This window comes from Eschrichtius robustus, chromosome 17, assembly GCF_028021215.1.
Source record: "Eschrichtius robustus isolate mEscRob2 chromosome 17, mEscRob2.pri, whole genome shotgun sequence".
Lineage (NCBI taxonomy): Eukaryota > Metazoa > Chordata > Mammalia > Artiodactyla > Eschrichtiidae > Eschrichtius > Eschrichtius robustus.
In genome coordinates, this window is record NC_090840.1 from 13,935,352 (window position 1) to 13,961,698 (window position 26,347).

Consider the following 26,347-nt stretch of genomic DNA (forward strand, 5'->3'; position numbering starts at 1 on the left):
CCTCTCCTACATTTTCTTGGTATCTTTCTGCTTATACTCTTGGTGGATGTCTCTGGACATTTTTATTGTAATATTAGGTTCCTCCAAACCAGCATAGCTGGAGAATTTGCTATGCATACTGAATCATATGGGGGTACTTAGGAAAAGCTGTTTTCCCTCCATGCCTGGAAGGCCACTTGGGAGGAGCTGCCCGGATCATGAACGACATCAGAAATATTTCAATCTCATTGGAGCAGCAAAGCTGTAGTGATAAATCAGCTCTCTTATTTATTTAAACCAGGACAAATCTCAGGACCTTGTCTTGAGGCTTTTATTCCTCATTTATAGTTAGTTTTTGCTAATCATCATTGGTGCCACAGTGAAAGGTAGAATGGGTTAGTGAGATGCTCTGGAAATTGATTTATAGCTATTCTTGGACTTAATTATTTTAAAGAAAACCATTTTTCTGCTTTTGCCTATTTTTTAAAATAAATTTATTTATTTTATTTATTTATTTTTGGCTGCGTTGGGTCTTCGTTGCTGCGCGGGCTTTCTCTAGTTGCGGAGAGCAGGGGCTACTCTTTGTTGCGGTGCGTGGGCTTCTTATTGCAGTGGCTTCTCGTTGCGGAGCACAGGCTGTAGGTGCGTGGGCTTCAGTAGTTGTGACACGTGGGCTCAGTAGTTGTGGCTCACGGGCTCCAGAGCGCAGTCTCAGTAGTTGTGGCGCACGGGCTTAGTTGCTCTGCGGCATGTGGGATCTTCCCGGACCAGGGCTCGAACCCATGTCCCCTGCATTGGCAGGTCGATTCTTAACCACTGCGCCAACAGGGAAGCCCTGCTTTTGCCTATTCTATATTTACTGTTTCTGCTATTCTAGGGCTTAATTGTGTTAAGTAAACTAATATTCTGTTTTCGCTTATTTAATATTTACTATTAGATTCCTCAGCAGTTTCTTGCTTGAGACTTTAGGTGTTTTTTCCCCTAGCTGACTGATTGTTGGCCAAAAACCTATAGGAATGCATTCCAGATGGAAATTTTTTTACAGTGAACAATGACTCATTTTCGCAATGAGTCAGCTTCAGAAGATGCTGTTTGGGAAAATTCAGGCACTCTCTGCTTAAAAAAATAATTATTCCATCTCCTTTCTGCTTCTTCAGTATGGTTTTCTGTATTTTTTCTGCTTTGAGAAAATATTCATCCAATGTTTGAGGCAGTTTTAGGAACCCTGACTTTAAGTTATGCATGCTTTTAATGAAAAAATTGTATGTTTAATGTTGATATAGGTATAAATAGGCATACATATGGTCCATAGATCAAAATGGGTATGCAAAGATAAGGCTAGTCATGTTAGAGTGGTAAGATTTGGATTGGTCAATCATGTATTTTTTTAAATGTTCTTGTTTTTAAAAATGTTAACAAGAATAGATGCTTCATTTAGCACAGCAGATTTAGTCACCCTTTAAAGAACTCTTTAAAAATTATTCAAAGAGACTCAAATTATTTGAAGAGACTAACAAACCCCTCCTGAATTTGCTGAATTAAAATTGTCTTTATTCCAGAGGTAATTGACAAGTTCAACACCATGGCCATCATCGACGGGAAGAAGGAGCACGTGAGTCTGACGGTGGATAACGTCCACCTAGAGTATGGCGTCGTGTACGAGTATGACAGCACCGCCGGGATCAAGTGCAACGTGGTGGAGAAGATGATTGAGCCCAAAGGTTTCTTCAGCCTCACTGCCAAGGTACTAGCGATCCCTGCAAAGGAAGGGATTTTGTTCTCGGTTAAGCAACAGAAACCCTCCCTCACCCCCACTTTAAAAAATGTAAATAGCTGTATATGTTTCAGCTGTCCACTCATTCAAGTTCCTTTTCTTGTTCTTTTTTCCCCCATTACTCAGTTTATGTACAGTCTTTTTTTTTTTTTTAACTGATCTCTTGGAGCACAGTGTCATGTTAGATGGGACGCTTGCCCAGGCGAGCATTAGTTGATTTGGCAAAGGTGTCTTTGCATTTAGTAAGTTTACTACGTCTGTTAATTCAGTATCATGAATACGTTTCAGATGGTTTTCATGACAGGTGGTGCTTTCCTAAATGTACATAACCCTGTGAAGAATATTTGAAGTCGTAAAACGCATTCAAATTCTGCAAGTCTCATGTTTATTTCATAAAATTGCTCGAAGCTTAGAGATCAGTTTATGAATAGATCTTCAGGTATTTATACAATTCTTAGATGCAAAGGATCTTGTACTTAGTCTTTAGACTACAGCAGAACAGGAAGGGAGAAAGAGGGTCTTCATCCAAATGGATAAAACATATGCTAAGTTAAGAGGCGACCCTGTGTTTGCTTTTCATGATCCTTCCACAAGGTAAATCGATCAGACTCCTGTTGGACCCTCCACAGGTTGGAGCTTTAGTGTTCCATCTGCTTCTGTATAGCTTTGCCGCCTTTATTTCTTCATTTCAATTCTTGTTTTGAATGTGTGTAGTTGAGATAGATCTAGGATTAATAACATGTATTTTTTTATTTTAGTGGAAGAAAAATAATATAAAAATCCAAATACATTATTTCAAAAATAATTATTTTATGTTTTTGTTTTATATTCTGAAAGTTAACTTTTGAAAAAATGCCATCATTCTGATGGCATTGTACTGCTATATGTACCTACTGATAGAGAATCTATATTTTCAAAATGCAACCCCTTCCCAGCTGGATTATACTATTAAGAGGATCCATGGAAGAGTTTGGGATCAGGTTATTGTAATTATTTTATCTCATTTTCTAGCTATTTCAAATTGGCAAGATTACATGGATTATTTTATATATGACAACTGTACAGCTTAGTCTGCACATATTTCTATTTTACACATGAAGAAAAATCAAAGAAATTAAGAAATTTAGCCAAGATCACACTGCTAATGATAAAGTAAGCTCTAATTTCTAGACTAGTGATTAAACAGAAAACTCACACTCTATATTCTGTAAGACAGGGAAATGGAGGTGGTGAAGGAGTTCAAATAAAAACAGCATCTGTAGGTTGTCTCACACAATATTATAAAACTGTCAGGTAAGGGCGTAATCAGTCCTTGTGATCTTTGAACAATCATGAATGCTACATATAAATAATAAACATAATTAATTCTCAGTTCATGGGAAATTCTCAGTGATTCATGGTGTACACACACACACACACACACACACACACACACACACGCTGCCTTATAATTGATTAAAACAGCCGAAAGGATTTACTAGTTGAATATGTCATATGGATGCTTTTATCTAATGCTTTTATCAGACGGAGTTCAGATACTGAAAGCAACATTGCTTTTTACTTTATCAAGAGAAAGTCTCATTTATTCATTCCTTCAGCAAACATTTGTTAAATGCACTCTCTGTACCAGGCTCTCAGTAGCAAGCAAGGATATGGTTTTCCTTAGTTTTTGTTGTTGTACTACCAAACTGAGAAAAAAAAATGTTCTGAGTAACTCTGACTAAAATATGGGCAGTGTGTTCCCCCATCAGTGTGTACTGATTTATCCAGCAGGGAGTCTTTGAAGTCCCCTCACCTCCCTCAGGCAGCCTTTTATAGCCAGCAGAAGGGAAAACAGGAGATGCCAGACACACAAGTCCATCACTTCACTGCCAGGGTTTATTGAACATACAAATCCCAGGCAGCTAAAAGAAGCACACTGGGGAAAGTCACCCTGTGCTGTGGAATTGTGAAAATTTTATTTGGCTGATTTTGAAGGTTTTATTTTCTTGTTCTATTTCGTGTGTATGTGTGTGTGTGTCTACAGATTCTTGAAGCCCTGGCTAAAAGCGATGATCATTTTGTACAAAACTGCACCAGCCTTAACTCTTTGAACGAGGTGATTCCTACTGACCTTCAGAGTAAATTCAGTGCTGTTTGCAATGAAAAAATTGAGCGCATATGTCAGAGAATATCCAGTTATAAAAAGGTAAAAGCTCTATGTATGTATTTTACAAGTAATTATTATTTAAATTATTATTTTAATGTCAAATTTAATTCAATTCTTGATATTTTTCATTACTTATGTATGTACCGCTTTATTGAAATAGTGATAACATTTATATAACATTTTAGGGTTTTTTGAATGCCTTTACATCCTTTGCCTCATTTGATCTTTGCAAACTTGTAAGCTAGGCCATTATTCCACATTTTCCAAATATAATAACTGAGGCCTAAAGAATTAAATTACTTACTGGCAAGAATAGAGTTGGGATTTAAATCCAGGCCACCTAATTCTGAAATCAGATTTTTATTATTATTATTTTTTTTCTTTTTTTTAGCTCGGTGCTAAAAAAAAAAAAAATGAAATCAGATTTTTATTATTACACTATAGTTCTTCTTTCCCTGTTCTCTTGACAGAGGGAACAGAGCCCTTAATCAGAAAGTACATGGAACATCGGCTGTTGTAAATGGATTCATTGCCTCATTCATTTGACGTATTAATTGAGCACCTTTTGTGTGTGAAGCAGTGTTCTTGGTACCAGGAATATGGCAGCAAAGGAGAGAAGGTCTTTCCTCTCACGGTGCTTCTATTTGAGTGGGGGAGACAACAACGAAGTAAAGAAATCTCTACAAAGGGGGAAAATCAAATATTGGAGAGAGTTACGAGGAAAGCTACGGTGGGAAGTGCCAGGGTGGGAGCTCTAGGCTGGGTGGCTATAGAGAAAGCCTCTCTGGTAAACTCGTGTCTGAATGACAAGTAGAACTCTTCCTTTAAATGGGAGGAAGAAGCATCCAGGTAGGCAGACCATCTGGTACAGAGACCCCAAAGCAAAAAGAAGGTCAGGGTGTCAGGGGAAGAGTGACCAGTCAGTCATAAGGGCGGAGGCTTTGGCAGGGGCAGGTATGAGGTGCCGTGGAAGCTCTTTGTACCTTTCGGGACGTTGGATGGAGTCTGGATTTTCTTCTTACATCGATGAGAAGCAGTTGGAAAATTTTAGATAGAAGGATGACTTCATCTAATTTAGGTTTTTGAAAGATCGTGCCGGTTCCTCTGTAGGAATGGATTGCAGGGGGCAAGAAGTGAGGCGTAGAGAGGGGTGGGAAGCGATTGCAATAGTCCGGGTGAGTGACGGTCATGGCTTGGACTCTGGGGAAGACAGAGGAGACAGAGGACATTTGGTGAACTCGAGGATATATTTTAGAGGTGGAATAAATAAAAATTGATCTCTAAAACATATCTTAGAGTAGGTTTTAATTTTTTTTTTTCTGTTTGTGTCAGTGGGAGGCTAGCTAATTATTTCCCTCAAAGTGAGGCTGGTTGCTTAAATTTGGATAGTCATACTAGGAAATATTATTTATCCCAGTGTTTATGAATATGAGTTAACTGTCTATGTTTGGTATGGCAAATAAAAGATAAGTCAATATGTGTCCAGATATGTCCATATGAAAATAGGGAAATGTGTGAACGAATACCCAAGGGATTTCAATTTGGTCGCCTCAGGTAGGGGAAGGGGAAGAGAGCTCACTGTGTTTTTCTTTAAGCATTTCCTATACTGTTAGGCTTGTTAAGTTGAATATGTATTGATGTAATAATTTTTTATAAGTCCATTTACATGAAGAAAAAATGATATTCAAGATCACTGCATAGCTGTCACATCTGTTCACCCTCTTTCCATGATTGCTATTGACCTCTTTAAGTTTGGGAAAGATTCCATGAATATGTCTCGTTGAAGCTGAAGAACGTAAGATTTTCTTTTTACTTCTCCGGTCTCTATGAGAGGTGACAATGCTTTGAAGTTAAATTTAAAAGCTCTAAAAAAATGCAAATTAGTAGTCCCCTTTTGAACACATTTTGAAAAGAGAGTCATTCTACTTCAGAGACGCATCTGTATAAAGTATGGTAGGGTTCAGGCAGATTCTGGTTGTCAAGCTTGTCACTTTTGCGTGTGTCATTTTTCTACCTTTTTTGGATTTTCTTCCTATTTTCTTCTCTCCATGCATTCAAACAGCAAAAGCAGTAGAAGCAGCTTAAAGAAATACACATAAGAAAAGGTAAAATATAGAAATAAAAAGAAAACATTAAGATGAGGGTATATTACATAGGGTATTGATTCAGCTGCTTTAAGAAGGACCAAGACAGAGGCTTAAACCAGATAGAAAGTTTATTTCTCACTCATGTGAAAGTACAATCTGATAGGAGTCCAGTGAGGTGGGGCTTGATGATCTTCTAGGGATCCTTCTGTATTTTTGTTTTCTCCCCTAGGATATTGCCCTCTTCCGCAAAGCCAAACTTGGTGCACCACCACCATGTCTAAATGAATGCCCCTTAGAAGGGGAAGGAGGAAGTGGAGAGTAAAGCGCTTCCTTTTGAGGGCAGGACCCAGAAGTTGTACACATCACTACTGTTCACATCCTGTTGTTTAGTGAAAGGGAGGGTGGGAAATGTAGTCTCAAACTAGGCATCTCAAACTAAAACTCAAGGAATTTTATTACTAAAAGAAAGAAGGAGAGGATGAATATTGGAAGAAAATGAGTAGGTAAATTTAGAGGTAAAGCTATATTAGAACAGATGGTATAGACCATCAGGGGAAAAGGGGCTATAGGTAAGCAGGTTCTAAGACTCTATTTACTTGCTAAAGTGGAATATTATATTTGGCCTTCAGCTTCCTGATGGCCAAAATGAAAAGGGAAACACAGTCTGTTACTTATTTATCAGCATCCCTGTGATACATACATGTTTCTTAAGAGAAGCAAAGGTTTTTCTTGGTCTAAGTTCTAAAGGAAATCTCTCACCCTGGATTTCAAAGAGGCAACACCAGGAATGTCAGGGCAGTGTCCATAAACATAGCCCTGCAAAAGAAGCATCAGTTTGCCTTATGTGGCAGATATTTTTAAGACACTCTTTAATGAAAGAGCATTGGTCAAAAACTCAAGTTCACAAAAGCAAGTTTGTTGCAGGATGGGGCAGGAAGACTGGGGAAATACTTACTAAATGCGTATCTTTTACGTGGGCAATAGGGGCTTAAGTCAGTTATTTGAAGAAGTCTGCCCTCCGCCACATATAATCTACTTGGGAAGAAAGGTCAAAATACATGAAGTAATAATACTACTACTTAGCCTACTAAGAGGTGTCGCCATGAATGTTTGAACATGCTGGCACCTTGCTCTATATGCTGGTCCTCTGTGCTGTTATAGAGCGCACAACAGTTTATAGCAGTCTATATCAGGCATTGCATGCTAGCTATATTTTACAATTTGCCTGTGTTGTATAATCTTACCAACACAGTGATATGAGACATATTATCCCATTTCATCGATGAAGTCACTGAAGCTCAGAGGGATCAAGTAACTTTCCCAAAGGCACACAGCTGGGAGCGGCAGTGGAATTTGAACCTTGCTCCCTTTTATTCTAAAACTGGTTGTTGTTTGTTTACCTGTAGTTGATACTTTGCTACACAGCTGATGTGCTAAACAGTATGGTTCTGACTGCAAGGGCAATAGCATTTCAGTAATGGAGAAATCATCTCGGAGTGAGTGGTCAGCAGCTGCTAGCTGCTATCAACTGGAAAGATCTGTCAGAGTGAAAAGGAGGAGAGATGGCCCTCAAGTAAAGGGAGAGATCATAAATGAAGGCAAAGACTTAGAAATGAGACTGATCTGATTGATGAAGAGTTGACGTACTGCCTGGGCCAGAAAGGAGGATTTGAGTTGGATGCAGTTAAAAAGGAAACCTGACAAAATCTGATTTTTCCCAGTGATTTTTTTTTTTAAATTTTTATTTATTTTTGGCTGCGTTGGGTCTTCGTTGCTGCGCGCAGGCTTTCTCTAGTCGCGGCAAGCGGGAGCTCTTCTTTGTTGAGGTGCGTGGGCTTCTCATTGCGGTGGCTTCTCTTGTTGTGGATCACGGGCTCTAGGCTCGTGGGCTTCAGTAGTTGTGGCCTGCGGGGTCAGTAGTTGTGGCTCGCGGGCTCTAGAGTGCAAGCTCGGTAGTTGTGTTGCACGGGCTTAGTTGCTCCGCGGCATGTGGGATCTTCCCGGAGCAGGGCTCGAACCCGTGTCCCCTGCATTGACAGGCAGATTCTTAACCACTGCGCCACCAGGGAAGCCCCTCCAGTGATGTTTTGAAGTGACATAATCATCAGATTTGTTTGTAAGATGTCCAAGTCGAGGGTGACTTGGACTCATGTAGAAGCATTGGGGACAGAGAGAAAAAGATCAATTCAAGCTGTGTGTAGGAGGAAAATATATACCGTCTATGATTAATTGGTTATGGTGATAAAGAAGGTGTTATTTCTTGGTTTCTAACAACAACCTGGTATTCAATGAACAACCTGGTATGCAATAAATAAAATAAAAGAGATGTATGTTTTGGGGGGATTATAAGCAGAGTTTTTCCCCAAATGGGAAACAACATTATCCTGGGGAGTGAGAAGCATCTTTCATTTCCTCAGGAGTAACTGGGCACCTGGGAAGCTTTTAAAGCAGAGGTGGACAGGCTACCGGGCAGTGATTTGAGATGATAAAAAGAATGTCACTGAAGTTTGGAAAGCTCTCGTATGCACATTGTTGCTGTTTGAGCCTCCAAGTAGCCATGTGTACTGAATAGCCTTATCAGCCTGCTTCTTTCTCAGGAAGTAAGAATTTGCTTCAAGTCACATACGTGGCAGGTAGCCAACTAGGTATCAGTCCCATGGAGTGCCGTCTCACTTATTTTTATTTTTAATTTAGAAATAAAGAGAAACTTGTTGTTAACCAGGACATGAGTGCTTTAAAAGCAGTCCTTTCATCATCCCTTCTTGACCATAAACCTGTTTAGAATCACTGGCTATCTTTCTCACGAAATAGAGAAACAAGGTTAGCAAGAAAACATTTCAAGGATCTTTTCTGTTTGAACAAAATGTCGATACCTAAGGTAACGGCCTGTCAGGTAAGGTCAGCTCCATCCATGTAACAGATGTATGTCAACAGAAACTATAGCATTTGTGAATATATATTTTTAATTTCCACGTATTTACTTTTAAACTATTATTAGCAACCTATTTGTCTCCCAGATGAAAGCTTCAAACAGCCCTCTTTGTGTAAAATAAAATGTATCCATAGAAACTAAAATCTCAAAGAGGCTGGCTTTCCCTTATTATTTTGACTCTAAAAGTTTTACGTGTTAAAAATAGAAACCAGTTGATATTTCTACAGTTTCCATAGCCAGGCTGCTGCAATCACATTTAAGTTTTTGGCCAGCATTACAAGCCACAGATGTTCAGACCTTACTGGGGACCTGAATGAACCCTAAGCTGGCATTTAATCTCTGTGGGGCAGGAAGTGTGGGCAGTCGTTCCAGACATAAAAGTATGCACTGTTTGGGGGAACGTGCTCACTCTCTGTTGTCCTGAGAACTTTAAAAAATTCTAGATTCATTCTCCTGTTTCCAAATAGTTCCATAATTGGCCTTATTTTTGGCATTGGGGATACTTCTTCCGTATAAATATTTAATGAGCTTTTAAGAGATAGTTCCTTTCTACACAAAAATACTATCTGTAGGAATCTAAGTTTTACGTTGACTATTCTGAGTATCTTTAGTTATTAATGCCACATAATCCCCAAATGGATGTATGGATTGGGAAAACTGTGGGTAAAATCTCTCCCCATGTCCTCTTCCCCCGATACAAAATTTTTATAGGTCCATGCCAGTGGGGTTTTACACTTCATTGAAATGGGAGACTGTCTGCAAAATAATAGCTTACCTTTGTATTTTTTTTTTGACTTGTAGTCAAATGACTGTAATTGGATCTAAACTTGTTGTCAGGCTCAATAATTCATGAATTAACTACCAATGCATTAAAAACCTGAAATTCCTTTTCCAAGAATGACTTCTTCCTGTCAATACACAAATTTGCCTTAATATCTATATTAAAGATAAATATTTCCCTTGCCCGCCACACTCCTCTCCACCTCCTCTTCCACATCTTTGATCTCTGTCCTAAAAAGAGCTACCTACACCTGCTGTCCATACCCGCTGGCCATGCCCACTGTCCATACCCGCTGTCCATCCCTGCTGTCTACACCCTCTGGCCATGCCCACTGTCCACACCTGCTGTCCACACCCACTGTCCACACCCGCTGTCCGTACCCGCTGTCCACACCCACTGTCCACACCCGCTGTCCCTACCCGCTGTCCACACCCGCTGTCCACGCCCGCTGTCCACACCCGCTGTCCACACCCGCTGTCCACACCCTCTGTCCACACCCGCTGTCCACACCCGCTGTCCATACTCGCTGTCCACACCCGCTGTCCACACCTGCTGTCCACACCTGCTGTCCATACCCGCTGTCCACACCCGCTGTCCATACCCGCTGTCCACACCCGCTGGTCATACCCACTGTCCACACCTGCTGTCTCACTCACCTTTCATTCTCAGCACACTGCAGGTGGGCTCTGGTTCCCTCCATGTAACTGAACTGGCCCTTTCTAAGGTCACTGGTGGCCTATATTTTGCCAAAGCTTATTCACTGTGGTCATTGTAGTCCTTGTTTTAGTAGCATCTGACGCAGTTGAGCTTGTACCTTTCTTAAGCAGTTTTCTGTGACATGACCTATCCTGGTTTTGTCCTTTCTTCGTGGCCCATTCGTAGTCTCCTATGCTGATTCCACCTTTTTCGCCAGCCTCTCATGTGGCAAAGTCCCACTTTGACTTTGACTTACTGTGTTTATTGTTTGCCTCTCCCCTCATTAGAGTGTAACCACCCAGAAAGCAGGAATCTTTGTTCGTTCACTGTTTCCCAATGTGCCTAGAACCGTGCCTGGTTTAGAGCACTCTGGATAGGTCATTGTTGGATGAATGAATGAAGCTGGTAATAAGCTTGGTCCACAATAGGTCTAAAGCATTTTCCATCCCAACTCATTCCCACCCCCCATCCCATACCCTGTACGTTTCTTTATTGTAAAATTGCAGTTTTTATTTATGGAAAAGAACTTTTGTCTTTCCTTGTGAGCTTCTCCAAGGCAGATGAGTGAGCTCAGTGTTTCATTTGATGTTGCTAAAGAAGATGACAGGTCCACACTTCCAGGGCCCTTTACTACCATATGGCATGATCAGAGCATTGTCACGTGCCCACCACGGTCAGTACAAGAACTCCGCCTTCCTCATTTTAGGTCTGCGTTTCAGAAAGAGCTCACCATTAAATAGCAGGGCATGCTGTCTGCCAGCACATTTTTGATCTTCAAAATATATCCACATTTCCAGGACCCTTGATTATGGGCCCCCCTCGCCCCCTCCCCCTTTCCTAGGGATACCCCAGGATGGAAGACAGCACTGCTTTCATAAGGCTCTTCCTTCTCCAAGAGAGGCTCTTATCAAAGAAGTTTCCACTTACTCTTTGAAAGAAACTAGGCACATTCAGACATGTGGCTATGCACCATTCTGAGTGCATGGGGAGAGGGCATAGAAGACATTTGTATTGAGACAGATGTCGGAAAGCTGCAGGAGCTGGGTCCCACTGAAAAGGGAATCTTCCCCCTCCTCTGCCTGATCACTCTAGAGATACTTCATTACATCACCCTGTTCACTTCCTTCTCAGCACTTACCAAAATTTCTAATTATCTGGCTATCGTATTTATTATATAATTGTTACATATGTACATACACATATACAGTTGTATATATGCTTATACATTTATGTTACATATAATTGTAATAGTATAATTGTTATATATAAGGGTGATATAATATTGTTTTTACCTGTGTCCCCTACTAGATGGTGAATTCTATGAGGGCAAGAGCTGTGTCTCCAGCATAGCACAGGATCCAGAATAGATGCTTCTTTTATATTTTTGAATGAATGAATAATTGGTTAAAATGAAAGAAAGAAAGAGAAGGGTAACTGCCTATTACCATGGATGCTGTGACATAATAAAATCGATCTCCGTGTCTTTGTGCCATGGGAGCCTCCTCTGAGATTTTTATCCTGCAACTACAGTGGAAAAGAACTTCTGAGTGAAAGTTTTCATCTGGCCTTAAATTCTAGGTCTTTCCGAGATAAGTCTCCAGGTCACGGTTGCTTTATTAATAAAGAGAAAGTGATAATTCAGGAATTCTCTAAATGCCTTCCTGTCTCTCAGTGTTTAGGCTATTTTCACTATATATCATTATCAAATGTGTTAGTAATTTTGTTAATAGATTCCTGCATTTCAGTCCAATTCTATTTAGAGTCCTACTATGTGCTAGCCCTTTGCTGAGATACATAGCTTCTGACATGTGATTTGAAAACACAGTTTAATATACTTGTAAGATAGTTCATATCCTAATGGTGAGCTTATAAGATGTGATTTTTGATATCACATCTTTATTCTTGAATTTAACCTAGAAAAGTTACACAGTAACCGGTAGTAGTCTTAATTTTTATTCTCTTCAATGTCCAGATTACTACTCTACTAGTGGAATAAATAGATAGGATCTGGTTATAGTTTCCAAGGAAGAAGAGAGCATAGATATTATTTAATCCACATTCCATATTTTACTAGAAATGACAAAGAGACAGGGACTTGCCCAGCATCACATCAGTTATGGGGACGACATAACTAAAACACAGGGAGCTGGTGGCTCTCATTCCTTTGTTTGTTTTTTTTTTTATAAATTTATTTATTTATTTATATTTTATTTTTGGCTGTGTTGGGTCTTCGTTTCTGTGCGAGGGCTTTCTCCAGTTGCGGCGAGTGGGGGCCGCTCTTCATCGCGGTGCGCGGGCCTCTCACCGTCACGGCCTCTCTTGTTGCGGAGCACAGGCTCCAGACGCGCAGGCTCAGTAGCTGTGGCTCACAGGCTTAGTCGCTCCACGGCATGTGGGATCTTCCCAGACCAGGGCTCGAACCCGTGTCCCCTGCATTGGCAGGCAGATTCTTAACCACTGAACCACCAGGGAAGCCCCTCAGTCCTTTGTTTTTGAAACTACAATCCACTTCAATTCTATGAGATGCTTGTGTGTGATGCACAAGACAGATGTAAGCATCACTCTCATGGAGTTTACCATCTGCTAAGGGAGAGAGAAATAAGAAAATTATTCATGGGACTTCCCTAGTGGTGCAGTGGCTAAGAATCTGCCTGCCAACGGCAGGGGACACAGGTTCAAGGCCTCGTCTGGGAAGATCCCACATGCTGCGGAGCAACTAAGCCTGTGTGCCACAACTACTGAAGCCTGTGCGCCTAGAGCCTGTGCTCCGCAACAAGAGAAGCCCTGGCAATGAGAAGCCCGCGCACCACAACGAAGGGTAGCCCCTGCTCGTCGCAACTAGAGAAAGACCCAACGCAGCCAAAAATAAATAAATAAAATAAAATAAATAAATAAAAAGAAAATTATTCATAATTGTAAGGAGGATTACAGGGTGCTGTAACCTAGCACCTAAACGGAAAATTGAACCTAGACTAGGGCTCAAGGAAGGCCCCTTGATGATTTCATAGAACTTGAAAATGCATAGGAGTAAGTTTGGAAACGAGGGAAGAACATTTCAGGCACACTGAACAGCCTGTACAGAGACCTCGAATGAGTGGATGGTATGTGAGAGGAACTGAGTGAAAGCCAGGAGGCGCACAGGGAGCAAGGGGAAGAGAGCTTGAGATAAATAAACCGGGTGTGGATCGGACTCTGGGAGGCTGTATAGACCATCGCAAGTGTAGACCATGGATTTGGATGGCAAGGTTTTAAATAGGGGAGTGGCTATCCGGGCAAGTTGTGTAACTTCCTTGAGCATCACTATTCTCGATGGCACAGAAGCAGAGTCCACGCCAGTCTTCAGGCTGCCCCTGACCCAAAGCTCAGCGGTGATTAGCAGGAGGCCCGGGTGGGAAGGAAAGTCTGTTCTGCCTGTTGTCCTGCCATTCGGGGTCCCCACCACCAAGCTTTGCTGTCTAACCTGTTCACAGACTCGGGTCTGGGTCAGCTTTCTGACAATGTTTGGAATAATCCATCTTCTTCCATCCTTGACCTGACAGCTACCCTATTCTGCCACCTTGCACCTTCTCCTAGCTTGGTGTCCTAGGACGCCGATTCAGTTTCTCTCTCTGACTCTCAGCTGCTGGGAACCTGTGGATTTGAGTCCTAGTAAGTGGTGTTGATCACTTGAATTCATCCGTTTTAGCGCTTAACTTGCAATCAGTGTTTCAAAAGAATCCTTTGCATTTGCTGCCTATATTGCTTTGCTTTTCTAAGAATGTGTGAATTTTAAAATAATGACTTAATTTCTAACAGCTTGTCATTTATTTCACCTGTTGCAGTTGACATGTTTTAGTTTTCTTTTGATTTTGCTATGGATGACAGGAGTGAAATGTTTGAATTATCACTGCATTCAACTGCTTTTTCTTTCATCTTTCATCTACAGTTTTCTCGTGTACTAAAGAATAGAGCCTGGCCCACCTTTAAACAGGCCAAATCTAAAATCTCCCCACTGCACAGCAGTGATTTCTGCCCCACCAACTGCCATGTCAATGTGATGGAAGTTTCTTATCCCAAAACATCAACGTACCTGGGGAGTGCATTTGGTGTTCAGTTGGATAGCAGGAAGCATAATTCTCATGATAAAGAAAATAAATCGGAACAAGGTATGTTAGCTTTTTCAACTTTATCAAATTATGACACGTAACTTAGGCAATCATACCTATTCCTGCATCCCTGAAATTAGCATGTCAGCAAGTCTGAAATTTTATAAAGAAAGGATTCCTCACGCTAATCATTTGGATAATTATGCATAAGTGTTTGTAGAATGAAAATGGAGTTCCACATTTTCATTAGTTTTCCTCTAAGAAGAATGATTGTTTTTGTCTTCCTTACATGCCTGATAGGCACAGCTCATGTCGCTGTGAAATCACTCATCTGAGATGGCCCTATAACTATGAGAAAAATAGTGGAGGAGCACCTGCAAGGGATGCAGAGTACCATCCCATGCCATCCCAGTGGGACGTGGAATCGAACTGTATTCCTCGTTTTTAATCACAACTCCCCATAAGCTTTAATTCCTGAATTAAATGCAGCATTAGATTGGCATTTTATCTTTTGTAAGCTTGGACATCTAAAATGAATGGCTCTGGATTGCTACTGTAAGTTCAAGGTAATAACTGTTGCTATGGAATGGTTTCAACTCCTCAGGAAAACTAAGCCCTATGGTGTACATTCAACATACGATTACAACCATGGCGGCCCCTTCAGGTCTGTCTCTGGGGCAGCAAGATGGGCACGGTCTCCGGTATTTGTTGAAAGAAGACGACTTAGAAACCCAAGATATCTATCAGAAACTGCTGGGCAAACTTCAGACTGCACTGAAGGAGGTGGAGATGTGTGTTTGTCAAACAGATGAGTAAGCATTTTATTTACTGTACTTTTAAATGTACCTAATACAATAGCTGTAGGAAATGGCACTCCTGAATACCCATTATTCTTTTTACTGTTTGAAAATGTAGGAATTTTTGCTCAGCGTATAGATCCTCTTCATGCCAACACCTTAAAAATGAGAAAACATGGCAATTCTGTAGATCTGTATTCTAAGGAAGCATTTAATACCAGGGAAGAGAACAAGGTTCTTTCATATAGAAAACGCTAAGTTTCAGTGTGCAAATGTTAAATTGAACAATATGATTGAAAGAGTACAAACTGCATATAGGGATTTCCTTGTGTACCTTTTACAGACCAGAACACAGCATTTGGTGGATAGGCACTCAACAGATGTTTATGAAAAAATGTAAAGCATACTGAATCCTTAACATACTTGTTAAATGAGTAAAAGCAAAAGTATGTGACCCTAGGACCAATGACCAACACACTTTCTTCTCTTCTGATTGAATTAATGGTTTACTAAGGAAGTACCCAAATCACTGTGACAGTAATTTGGAATCTTTTTTCAAGAACAGAGAAGAGGAGGGAGTTGAATAAAATTTTTCCAGAGGTCAACTCTGATTCTTATTCAAGAATTTGAAGGTTGGAGAATTGCCTGAACTCTGTAGGATGGTTTGCTACATCATAGAGTGTGATTATGCTTCACATCTAGTCAAGGCAGAATGGGATTTGGGGTAGCTCAGTTTCTCATGCATAGAAGAGGGTGAATAATCATAGCAAATTATCTATTTGTGGTGAAAAATATAAAAATTAATACGAAAAGCAATCAGCCTAGGGCTTGACATGCTTGCTTATCATTCAGGGGATTGAAATTGTTGAATATATCATAGTGGGAAAAATATGAAAATGGTATAAGGACCATTTTCCTCTTTTTAATGTACTCCCTTTATGAAGTTGCAGATTTAGATGGCTGTCAAATGTGTATTATTTAGTTCACACACACATCATCCCTACTTCCACGGATAATTCAGATTTCACATAAAATATTTAGAACTTATTCTAAGGCTTTGTTGTAATTACACATTACAATAATGAAATTTTAATTGACATGATCTCTTTATACATCTTTGAAATTTAGAGATCAAAATTACCATATTAGCGCACCATGTTTCTAAGATTATCTTTAAGTAGTTACTATTTACTGTGCTACTGCTTTCTGACATTTTTATGAGTTAATTTAGAATTGAAATTCTGTTTTCCTTTGTCTAATACACTAGTTTTTTAAAATTACTTATAACACTTGGTGTATTATATTGGGACCACCCCATTCATAGACAAATCAAACAGTTTGAGGTTACTGAGAGAACAGGTGGTTATTTTTAAACAAATACATGATATTTGGAATTGTTTTAGAATGACCTTGTGGCAGAGAAGTTAATATTTTAGGACATTATATTTTGCTTTATTTAATAAATTGATTTTATCATATATGTTATATTGTATTTTAGAAACCAGTCTCTTTTTTCCCCTGAAGTATTCAGAAGGTTCAAGAGGAAGACTCTTTATTAATAAGGCAATGGATAGTAGCATTGAATCATGTATCCTAGATCTCAGAGGGATTCTAGGAGAGCATCTGGACCAATCCCATGCTTCCAGTTAAACCAAGAGTTACTATTCCTCCTTTACAGATGAGTCCTTTGTCAATGGCAGGATTATTGATGTGCCTGAGTGAACACTGCCTTGGAGACTGGCTGTCTAATGCATTGACTACCCAGCACTTCCTGGCAATGGTCCAGAGTTTGTCTGTCTTTGTTAATTTATTGACTTTTTTTTTTTAAGTTCAGCTAATGTAGATATATTTTCAAGGAAATAGTTAGAGCCAAGGGGCTCCCTTTACTTGGTTTAAAATGCTTTATATTTAAAGCACTAATTTCAGAAAGAGGGTTAAGCTATTTTTATTAACCAAAGCTAGTTAAAATGATTACCTATTTTTACTTGTGATTTCCCCACTCTGTTATTCTAAAAGTCTTTACCAGCTGTGCTTGTTTATTAGGAAAGTGACATGAAATGAGCCAATGATTTGAGAAACTTCCTTGGTCTTCTCTGTGTGCACCATATAATTTAATTCTAAATCTAAATATGTTCCACCATAATTCAGCGTGTAACATAATCACTTTAAAACAGTGCAATTGTCCAAGTGCCTGGATGCCCCATTGCCCCGTTCAGAAGTGCTGCAGTGCAGTGGAGCTTGACAAATTATTTAAAAAGCTAGTTACTAAACAGTTTTCTCACCATGTAGAAATTATTCTTGGTCCAACATAGATGCCTCTGCAGAGTGGAGAAGCAGATCTCGGCCGCTGTGCCGAGTTTTAAGAGAATTGCCTCACAATATCTCCCTGCTAGCCTTTCTAGGAGTCATTCATTCCTGTGAAAGGTTCTGGTGCTGAGCCTGTCTAATTGTGCAGTCTGGTTTTCCTGTCACTTGGGAACACATCCTTTGACACACAGGCATTCCCCTAAGTCCTCCTACCTTGTTCAGATCCAAAGATAGAACTAGAGACAGATGTGCTGTGTAGTAACAGGAAGTAAGGTGATGTTATGAATTTCATCAAGATTTTGTGATTCCTGTTTCATTTCAGGAAGCTAGGTGCTTTAGCCCTTTAATGGGTGATTATCTGGTTAATGACGCTTGGGTGTTAGATATAAGTAAAGGGAAAAAATAATTCGTGGAGAGTCCAGAACCTTTGACAGGGTTTTAAAATTCAGGGTTTGTGTATTCTCACAGAGAGGAAATGAATAAAGAGTATTGGGAGCTAGTAAGGCAGGAAATTTGAGAATAGACTTCATTTTGCAGGTACCACATGTCCCAGGATTGAGTGACAACCAAAACACATTGTAGGACAGTTAGTGAGCTGGGGTTTACAGATAGGAACGGTAGGGCTGGTGGTGGAATTACCTTTGAGGTTTTCCCAAGCATTTTTCTGGTAAATGTAGAAAAGTGGGCAGTTTCATAAAAACTAGCATGTATTATAGGGGCTCATGTGCCAGGCACAGTTATATGATTACATGCACTGATTTCTTTCATTCTCACAATCCATCTGTGAGTTGGGTTATGAAACCCTGGGCTGTCTCACAGACGCCTCAAACTTAAATTTGTTTCTGAAATTGACATCTACTTTGACCTCATACTCAAATCTGCTTTGCCCCCTCCCCCATCAAGGTTGTCCCCCTTCTTAGTAAAGTATTCTCCATCTCTTCAGTTTATGAAGCCAGAATCTAGGTATCATCTGTGATTCTTCTCTTTCCTTTCCCTTCACCTCCAGTACCTTATCAAGTCCTGCCGGTCATACCTCAGAATGTGTCCACCCCATCACCTGAGACTGGGTCACCATAGTCTCCTCCCTAGTACCCGCTGTAGAATTTTCCAGCTGTGCCTCTCCATCTAATACATTCTACATTCAGCAGGTACCAGAGGGATCTGTACAGGTAAATGGTGCTAGTCCCCTGCTTAAAGCCGTTTACTGGCACTGCAGTGCAACTAGAATAATGGGAGATGCGTTATCGTGGCCTGCACATTTCTACACGATTTGCCCCCAGGGGGAGGGGAGCCACCCAGTCATGAGTCCCGGAGAATTGGGATGTGGTGGGCGGCACTCATGACCACCTTCGCCCTCCAGAGTGGGTGAGCGATATGCAGGGAGGGGTGTTCTGCTTAGTTTGCCCAGTATATGAGTGTGTCTCACTCAGCCCATCTCTAAGATGAGAATAACAATGATAATACTGATAATAATAACGAGGATACCCACTTTATAAGGTGGTTTGAGGGACTGAATGAATTAATACCTGTTAGGTACTTAGCATAGTGACTGGCATAAGAGCTCAACAAATGTTAGCTGTGCTGAAGAGGATGATGATGATATTTAAATCTCAGTTAAATAGAAAACACACAGGTAGACGCAATCCACCATATACAGAAATCTTTATTCATCAAGGGCATTTGGCGGAGATTGACCGGAAATGGTGCTCAGCTCAGGATGTTAATTCAGAATCAACAGACCTACACACTATCAGAGGGAGCTTAACACTGTATACGAGCAAAGGTAAAGGAAAATATTTCTGCGAGCACAAATATTAAGCTTTATGCTCTATTATTACTTTTAGGAATCGAGAAATTTTATGCAAAAACGTGGTGTCAGAAACATTGTTTTTCTATCATTTGTTTGTTAGCCTAACACTTGTTCCCACAGGGTCAGTGCAAGCATGACTGCAGCTGTTTAAAATGAAAAGCAAATATGTGAACACAATTCGTAGAGCTCTGAAAAAAATGTTTATGCTGAGCCCCCATGACTCCTAATTTAAAAGGTCCATAGAGCACAGAGGGCTCCTTGCAGAATGAGAACTCCTGCATCTCTTTCCTCTTTGGTAGTCAAGAGTTCATCTGTCTGTGCAGCGTGCAGCTTGGGTAATTGGAGTTAGTCTAATGCTTTAATCTTTTGGGTGGAGGGAGTGAAGAAATACACAGTCTGTCTTATGAGACATAAACATATCTTTCCAAATAGAAAAAGTGTGTTTAAAATAATTCATAGCTTTGCAGGGCCCTGAGCAAGCTAGCAGAACTCCCTGATTTTCCCAGGTGTCTAAAAACTATAAACTGCCAAAATATTATTCAGATATCTCACAGTGAGACCTTACCTGATGACACTATTTGAAGTTGCAGCCCTGGCTTCATTCCCTTTTTAAAAAGTTTTCTCCTTCCCATTTGTCACCATGTGATACACTATACAGCTTATCTGGTCATTGTTTGTTTCCTCCCAGTAGAATTTAAGCGCCAAGAGGGCACGGACTTTTGTTTGTTTTGTAAACTGCTGCACACACAGCACCAAGGGCAATGCATGGTCCGATAAATGTGTTTAATTCATTAGTGAAATGACTTAACAAATATTTACTCTGCACAGCATTGGGTTTGACATTATGGGATATAAATAAGAGGTAGAAGATCTTTTCATGGTCTTGAAATAAAATAAACATGACATGGCTATGGAAAAATGAGTGTCAAGATATGTGCATATGTGCTGTTGACTAGAACAGCATGTCATCGGTATTTGGTAAATAAAGGAGAAGATGATTGTGGGCTGGAGAAACCATGCCCGGGCCCTTTGTTCAGTTATGGTTTAATTTGTTTTGCAAATTCTATAGCACATTGTTTGATAGTAAAGACTGATTCCATTTTTGTGTCATTTTGAGTTAGTTCTGTAAGAAACAATTTACAGCCAAACATTCAAGTCTAGCCTGGTGGAATCAGCGCTGCTCAGAGTCTGCATCAAGTTTTATGCCGATTCAGAGTCTGAAAGTGTACTTTAGCCTTGAGCCCAGTGGGAGAGCTTTGCGTTTGGGCAGATTCACGATGCTTCCTGGTGACTGGGTTGTGGATGGTATTGGGGTAGCCCCACTACCTCCTGTCCTCACCTGTGTGTGACTCTGGTTAGTGTCTTAGGGTCGGGACGGGCAGGACTCCTGTTTGCATGAGTGTGAGGACGGTTTGTCCACACGATATTCTCCCTGACAAATAGAGAAAGCCTGGGGGAAACCCAAGGCAGGCGGAGGGGGGTAATGGGATTTTAACATCTGCAGGTAAGCCAGTGAGGAGGTATAAGCCCATTTAGTGTCTATTTTAATATTTGGATATTAAAATAAATATCCACTTTAAAGTTTCTCAGGTATTTTCACGTGGTGGTGACGATGGCTGGGAGGTACCAGCAATATGTTCTGTGCATTTCATTCTCCCGGCAGCCCTGTGGGTAGCTATTCTTATTATCCACATTTCATAGATGTCAAAGAGAACCATCCCGGTTTTGCCAGGAGAGCACAGCTGGTCCATGGCAGAACCTGGATTTGAACACAGCTTTCTCATCAAAACTGTGTGCTGTTTCCATTACTTATTCTGAGAGGAGTGAACTTTGCATGACAGGCTTTTTATGCAACAGGGTATTAATTTCAGGTGACACCTAGAAGAAGCTCTAGAAATATCCGTAAGCCTATCATATTCAGTGAGCAAGGTAGTTATCTGTAGCCGCCGGTGTGAAAATGTGCACTTATTCTTTTTTTTTTTTTTTTATCCCACTGCAGCCTTCTGTCTTCAATAACATATTCTCCTAAATTAGAACGTAAGACATCAGAGTCCATAGTCCCAACAGACAGTGACAACGAGAAGGGAGAGAGAAACAGCAAACGCGTCTGTTTTAACGTGGCAGGCGATGAGCAGGAAGATTCAGGTCACGACACCATCAGCAACAGAGACTCTTACAGGTAATTCATTCATTCCTGAAACTCATCTCATCGACCAAGTCAAATGGGATTCTGTATTTTCCACATAGGTCTTGAAAAAATTTTTGACTGTTGTTTTTGTTTATTATTCCCACAAAATAACTGCTGGCTGTTACCAACCTCAGACAAAGCATAGTGAGACATCACTGTCTTTCAAATTCTTCCCTTTTATAATCTGAGTAATTCGGAAAAAACATTTTTTCTCCAACTGAGTGGACCTAATTTAGGAGATTTGTTATTCTCTTATGGATTGTGTAACACGTATGGCAAATAAACAAGTTGTGCCTATATTAACAGGTTTTTTTTTTTGAATATCTGTTTCTGATTATTGGACTATTGGGTAGTGAATAGGAGTTCTTTTTGTTTTGTTTTTCCTCCTTCCTATATTCTGTGATTCAAGCTAATTGAACTAGTTTCATGTGCTCACCTCTGTGACCAGCTTTGTGCATTTTTTCTTCCCTTGCATGCCTTCTGTACAATTTTGATAGGACTGCTGTAACAAAGTACCAAGAACCAGGTGGCTTGAACAACAGAAATTTATTTATTATCCTACAGTTCTAGGGCTGGAAGTCTGAAATCCAGGTGTCAGCAGGGTTGGGTTCTTTCTGAGGGCTGTGAAGGAAGGCTCAATCTCTTGGTTGCAGATGGCTGTCTTCTCCCTCTGTCTCTTCACATCCTTTTCCTTCCAAGCCTGTCTCAGTGTCCATGTTTCCTCTTTCTTATAAGGACACCAGTCATACTGGATTAGGGCCCCCACTAGTGACCTCATTTTAACTTGATTACCTCTGTCAAGACCCTCTCTCCAAACGAGATCACAGTCTGGAATACTGAGTGTTGGACTTCACCATATGAATTTAGGGGCCGGGGAGGGGGAGATACAATTCAACCCATAATACCTTCCTTCCACGTATGCTGAGTGTACGGCTTCAGAACCTCCCGTTTTATTTACATTAACTGAAGACAAAAACTCTCTTACTCTTATTTATTATACAGTGTTTTACAGTGAAGAGATATTTAGTAATTATCGTTAAATCAAAGTTGTTTCATCAGAGATGTTTAGCACAAACTAATAGGTAACATTAAAAACATATTACCAGACACAGGGGGAAGCAGGATGATTTCACGGAATTCCTCCCACAACCCTCTGTGGCAGGTTCTGATATTAACTGCATTTTACATCTAAGGAAGCTGAGGCCCGCAGGAGTTACATAATTTACCTAGGAAATCAGGTGGCCTGGCTCTCAGTTTATTAACCACTCTACTATTCCAATTTCTATGTGAAAAGGATTTTAATGAATACGTGAGTTAATTATTCCTAGAAATTTAATGATATATAAAACAAATTAAGCACTTTTACCATTTCGCTTACTTTTAGCTTCTAAGGAGACCAGTATGCTCTTTAGTAAGAACCTGTGGTTTCTCTCCAGTGGGAAATGACAGATCTAAAAATACTTTCTTCCCTCAAATTCTAGTTATCAGATAATTAACATTACTCTCAGGTTCTCTCTAGGGTAAAATAGAAATTTTAAATGTACATTTAAGGTTAAATAAGTCCCTTTTACTTGTTCTGAGAGAAAAAAATATTTATGTCTCCTGCACTACTTCTGAAATCTGTCATGTGTCCATATTCACACACAGACATTTCTAACTTTCTTTCCCTTGATGTTCATCATTACCCAGCACCTAGCAGGTGTGGTGTCCTGTTCTGTGCTCCGGGGTGGAGGCAAAGTGCCATCTTCCCGGGGCGGGGGAGGGGTGGGAGCTCAGAGTGCAATTAATAAGTTATCCTTTAAGTTACTAGAAAGGGTTGAAAGGCAGAGCTCTTGAAACAGGATTTTGTCACTCTTAGCAAATCAACTACAGGCATATACCATCAAATGGATTATAACAAATTTTAAGTTTGGTTTGACTCCTGTAAATAGCTATGCATTTTAAAATTCAATTATGATTAGATTATATGACGAGAAAATTTGAAATATGATCGAATTGAAAATACTTTCTTTTAAAGTAAGATAAAATGTGAGTTGAACAAATTTATCTTTCTCATAAATTTCTATAAAGCATATTAACACATAAAACCGTGACATAATAAGTTTATCTGGTAAGAAGTGGCAGGGAAACTTTGCCAGATGCACTGCTGAAGTGACACGTACCTCATTCTTCGCAGCGACTGCAACAGCAATAGGAATTCCATCACCTCCTTCACCAGCATCTGCAGTAGCCAGTGCAGCTCGTATTTTCACAGCGATGAAATGGACTCAGGTGCGTTTGGTGAAGGCACGCGGACTCTTTGATGATGCCAAACCTAAGGGATTAATTTGCTTGATCCATACTCATTTTTACCTTTCATCAGCCATTCTCGGTGGCCACACACATTGCCTTTCAGTTTTACATGCTTAAGAAAGTCAGCTTCCCAATCCCATTATAAACAGAGTGAATTTTTAAAGAGATGGAAGAAACAAACTAATTTTTATGTTAATAAATGATGTTTTATGATATTTCTGTGTTACTACGTGGTACCTGTATGATAGGTACACAAGAAACAAGTTTTCTAGGATATTAGGCATTGCTGATTGTGTGAGGAGATGGGATGGGCTTTGAAGCAGGATTTGAAGGCAGCAGATGCACCTGAGCTAGCCTTATGGGCAGTGGGGAAGGGGGTGATGAGAAAAACACTGCTTGATATAAATACCTTATAAATGTTTTATTTTGTGTGTGTTAAGAAAAAGACTTTCCATCGAGTTAGGAAAAATCTTAATTTTGAGATACGCAGTTTATTCCAACTATTTGACCATTAGAAAAATGCACCATTTGAAAGAATCATTAATGTGGCTACCACAGGATTCTTTCTGTGAGACCCTCTGCTTTCATCTCAGTTTTGAAGGAGCAATAATCTGACATCCTAATAGTTATTAAAGCTTTTGGAATTCTTTTTCTGAACATGAGAACTAATGTATGGAATAAGAGCTAGTGTTTAATTATTTTTTACTTTATTGACATTAAAATGCTTTGGAATGTTAAACATAAGATGAATGATTTATTTTTAATATCTAGGTGATGAGCTTCCCCTAAATGTTCGCATTTCTCGTGATAAACAGGACAAGATACACAGTTGCCTTGAGCATCTTTTCAGCCAGGTACAATTGGGACAGTTGTGGGTACTTTTTCCACAGACTAAACTGTCAGAAATTCGTTTTTCAGACATAGTGAAAGGAGTTTGCAGTTAGAATGGAATTTGTTCCTCCATCCCCTGTACCTTAATTTCTATAGCTTAAAATGGAAAAGAGATTCCTTCAGCCAGCTAGCCCAAAGGACTGTTAAGAATGTCAAGTATTTCACAGTCCTTAGAAAATTATAAAGTGTTCTACAAACGCGAGTTATTCTGTTCATTATTTGTTTCTTTGTGGGTTTTCAGATTCCTCCATGACATTTCTTGTTCAACTTCATTCCTAATCTCAAGAAGCACAGGGTTGTCTTGTGCTCATGTTGGTATTTTGCATTTTTAAAAAAATTTATATCCACAACCAAAATTCATAGTGTAGAAGCTTTTACCACTTCGAAAAGGATTATGATAACTTTTAGGTGTTTTTTAAAAATAATTCTAGGACTCTTACTTCTTTTACAAAGAAAATTTATATTTTATATGAATATATGGTAGGATAGTAAGAGATATTGTAAATGTTATCAGGTGAGTTTATCCTAATATTTTATTTAAAGATAGATTTTGCAAGCAGCATGGGATTTCAAAAATAATTGTTGCTTTGAGGAAAAAAGTATTTTACAAGATTGACTTTTGGAAATACCGAGAAGTTATGTAACTCCCAGAAATCTCTGCTGTTATGATAGGTGGATTCCATTACCAATCTCCTGAAAGGCCAAGCTGTTGTGAGGGCCTTTGAGCAAACCAAGTACCTGACACCAGGTCGAGGGTTACAAGGTAAGGTTTACAAAGTAATTGTTGGAGGCAATTGGGAAACAAAAGTGGGAGACAGTATAGTCATGAAGCAAAAGCATAGCATGAGAAAAAAAGTTCTGGGTGATCATTTCATAATTCACTTAATACTACTTCTATTTGGATAACTGTTGAATATATATATATATATATATATAAAAATCAAGACCTTTTAGAGTTCTTTGAAAGTTTAAAACGTTTAGTGCCTGTAGGGGCCAAACCGAATGAGTTAATTGAAGAAATATAAGTGTTGAGTTGCTTTTGCTGAAACCAGACTTAATGCTTACTTGGTGGTAGGTAGCCCAGTGATGGGGGGAGGGGCTTTGGGAATGGTGGTTGGCAAACAGAACAAGATCTAGAGCTGCCACTTTCTGACGTCCAGTTTAGGATGTTGAAATAGAGTTTTTAATCTAAATTTGCTCCTTTGTTTAAACATTTGTAAAAAGAGAATAATAAGATTTGACTTTGTTTTAGATTTAACAAATTTTCTCCTTTGATAGAGCTAAAGAAATTGCTACCATGATAATAGCCTAGGACCACAGGAATGAAAGAAAGAGGATTCTGCAGTTTATGGGCTTGTGAACTGGTAAATGGTTGAGACTTAAGAGAGCTTTTCTGTGTTTATTTAGAGTTTCAGCAGGAAATGGAACCAAAGCTGAGTTGTCCAAAAAGGTTAAGGCTTCACATCAAGCAAGATCCTTGGAATCTTCCCAGCAGTGTCCGGAATCTTGCTCAGAACATCAGAAAATTTGTTGAAGGTCAGGATGAAAAGCAAAGAACATACCATGACATTAGCAATAC

General features: G+C 39.7%; 1 protein-coding gene across 2 annotated transcripts in view; it reads left to right on the forward strand.

Annotated features, from left to right (window-relative positions):
• Positions 1-26,347, forward strand: part of PREX2 (phosphatidylinositol-3,4,5-trisphosphate dependent Rac exchange factor 2) — a 291,158-nt gene that overhangs the window by 161,941 nt on the left and 102,870 nt on the right. Inside the window, exons 22-30 of one of the 2 annotated variants that reach the window (XM_068525808.1) lie at positions 1,539-1,723; positions 3,780-3,941; positions 14,324-14,543; positions 15,088-15,295; positions 21,397-21,576; positions 23,762-23,856; positions 24,649-24,731; positions 25,441-25,531; positions 26,176-26,304. In XM_068525808.1, coding sequence (XP_068381909.1) covers positions 1,539-1,723; positions 3,780-3,941; positions 14,324-14,543; positions 15,088-15,295; positions 21,397-21,576; positions 23,762-23,856; positions 24,649-24,731; positions 25,441-25,531; positions 26,176-26,304 — 1,353 coding nt within the window. The remainder of the gene's footprint in view (positions 1-1,538; positions 1,724-3,779; positions 3,942-14,323; positions 14,544-15,087; positions 15,296-21,396; positions 21,577-23,761; positions 23,857-24,648; positions 24,732-25,440; positions 25,532-26,175; positions 26,305-26,347) is intronic. The other variant, XM_068525809.1, reaches the window with a different exon arrangement.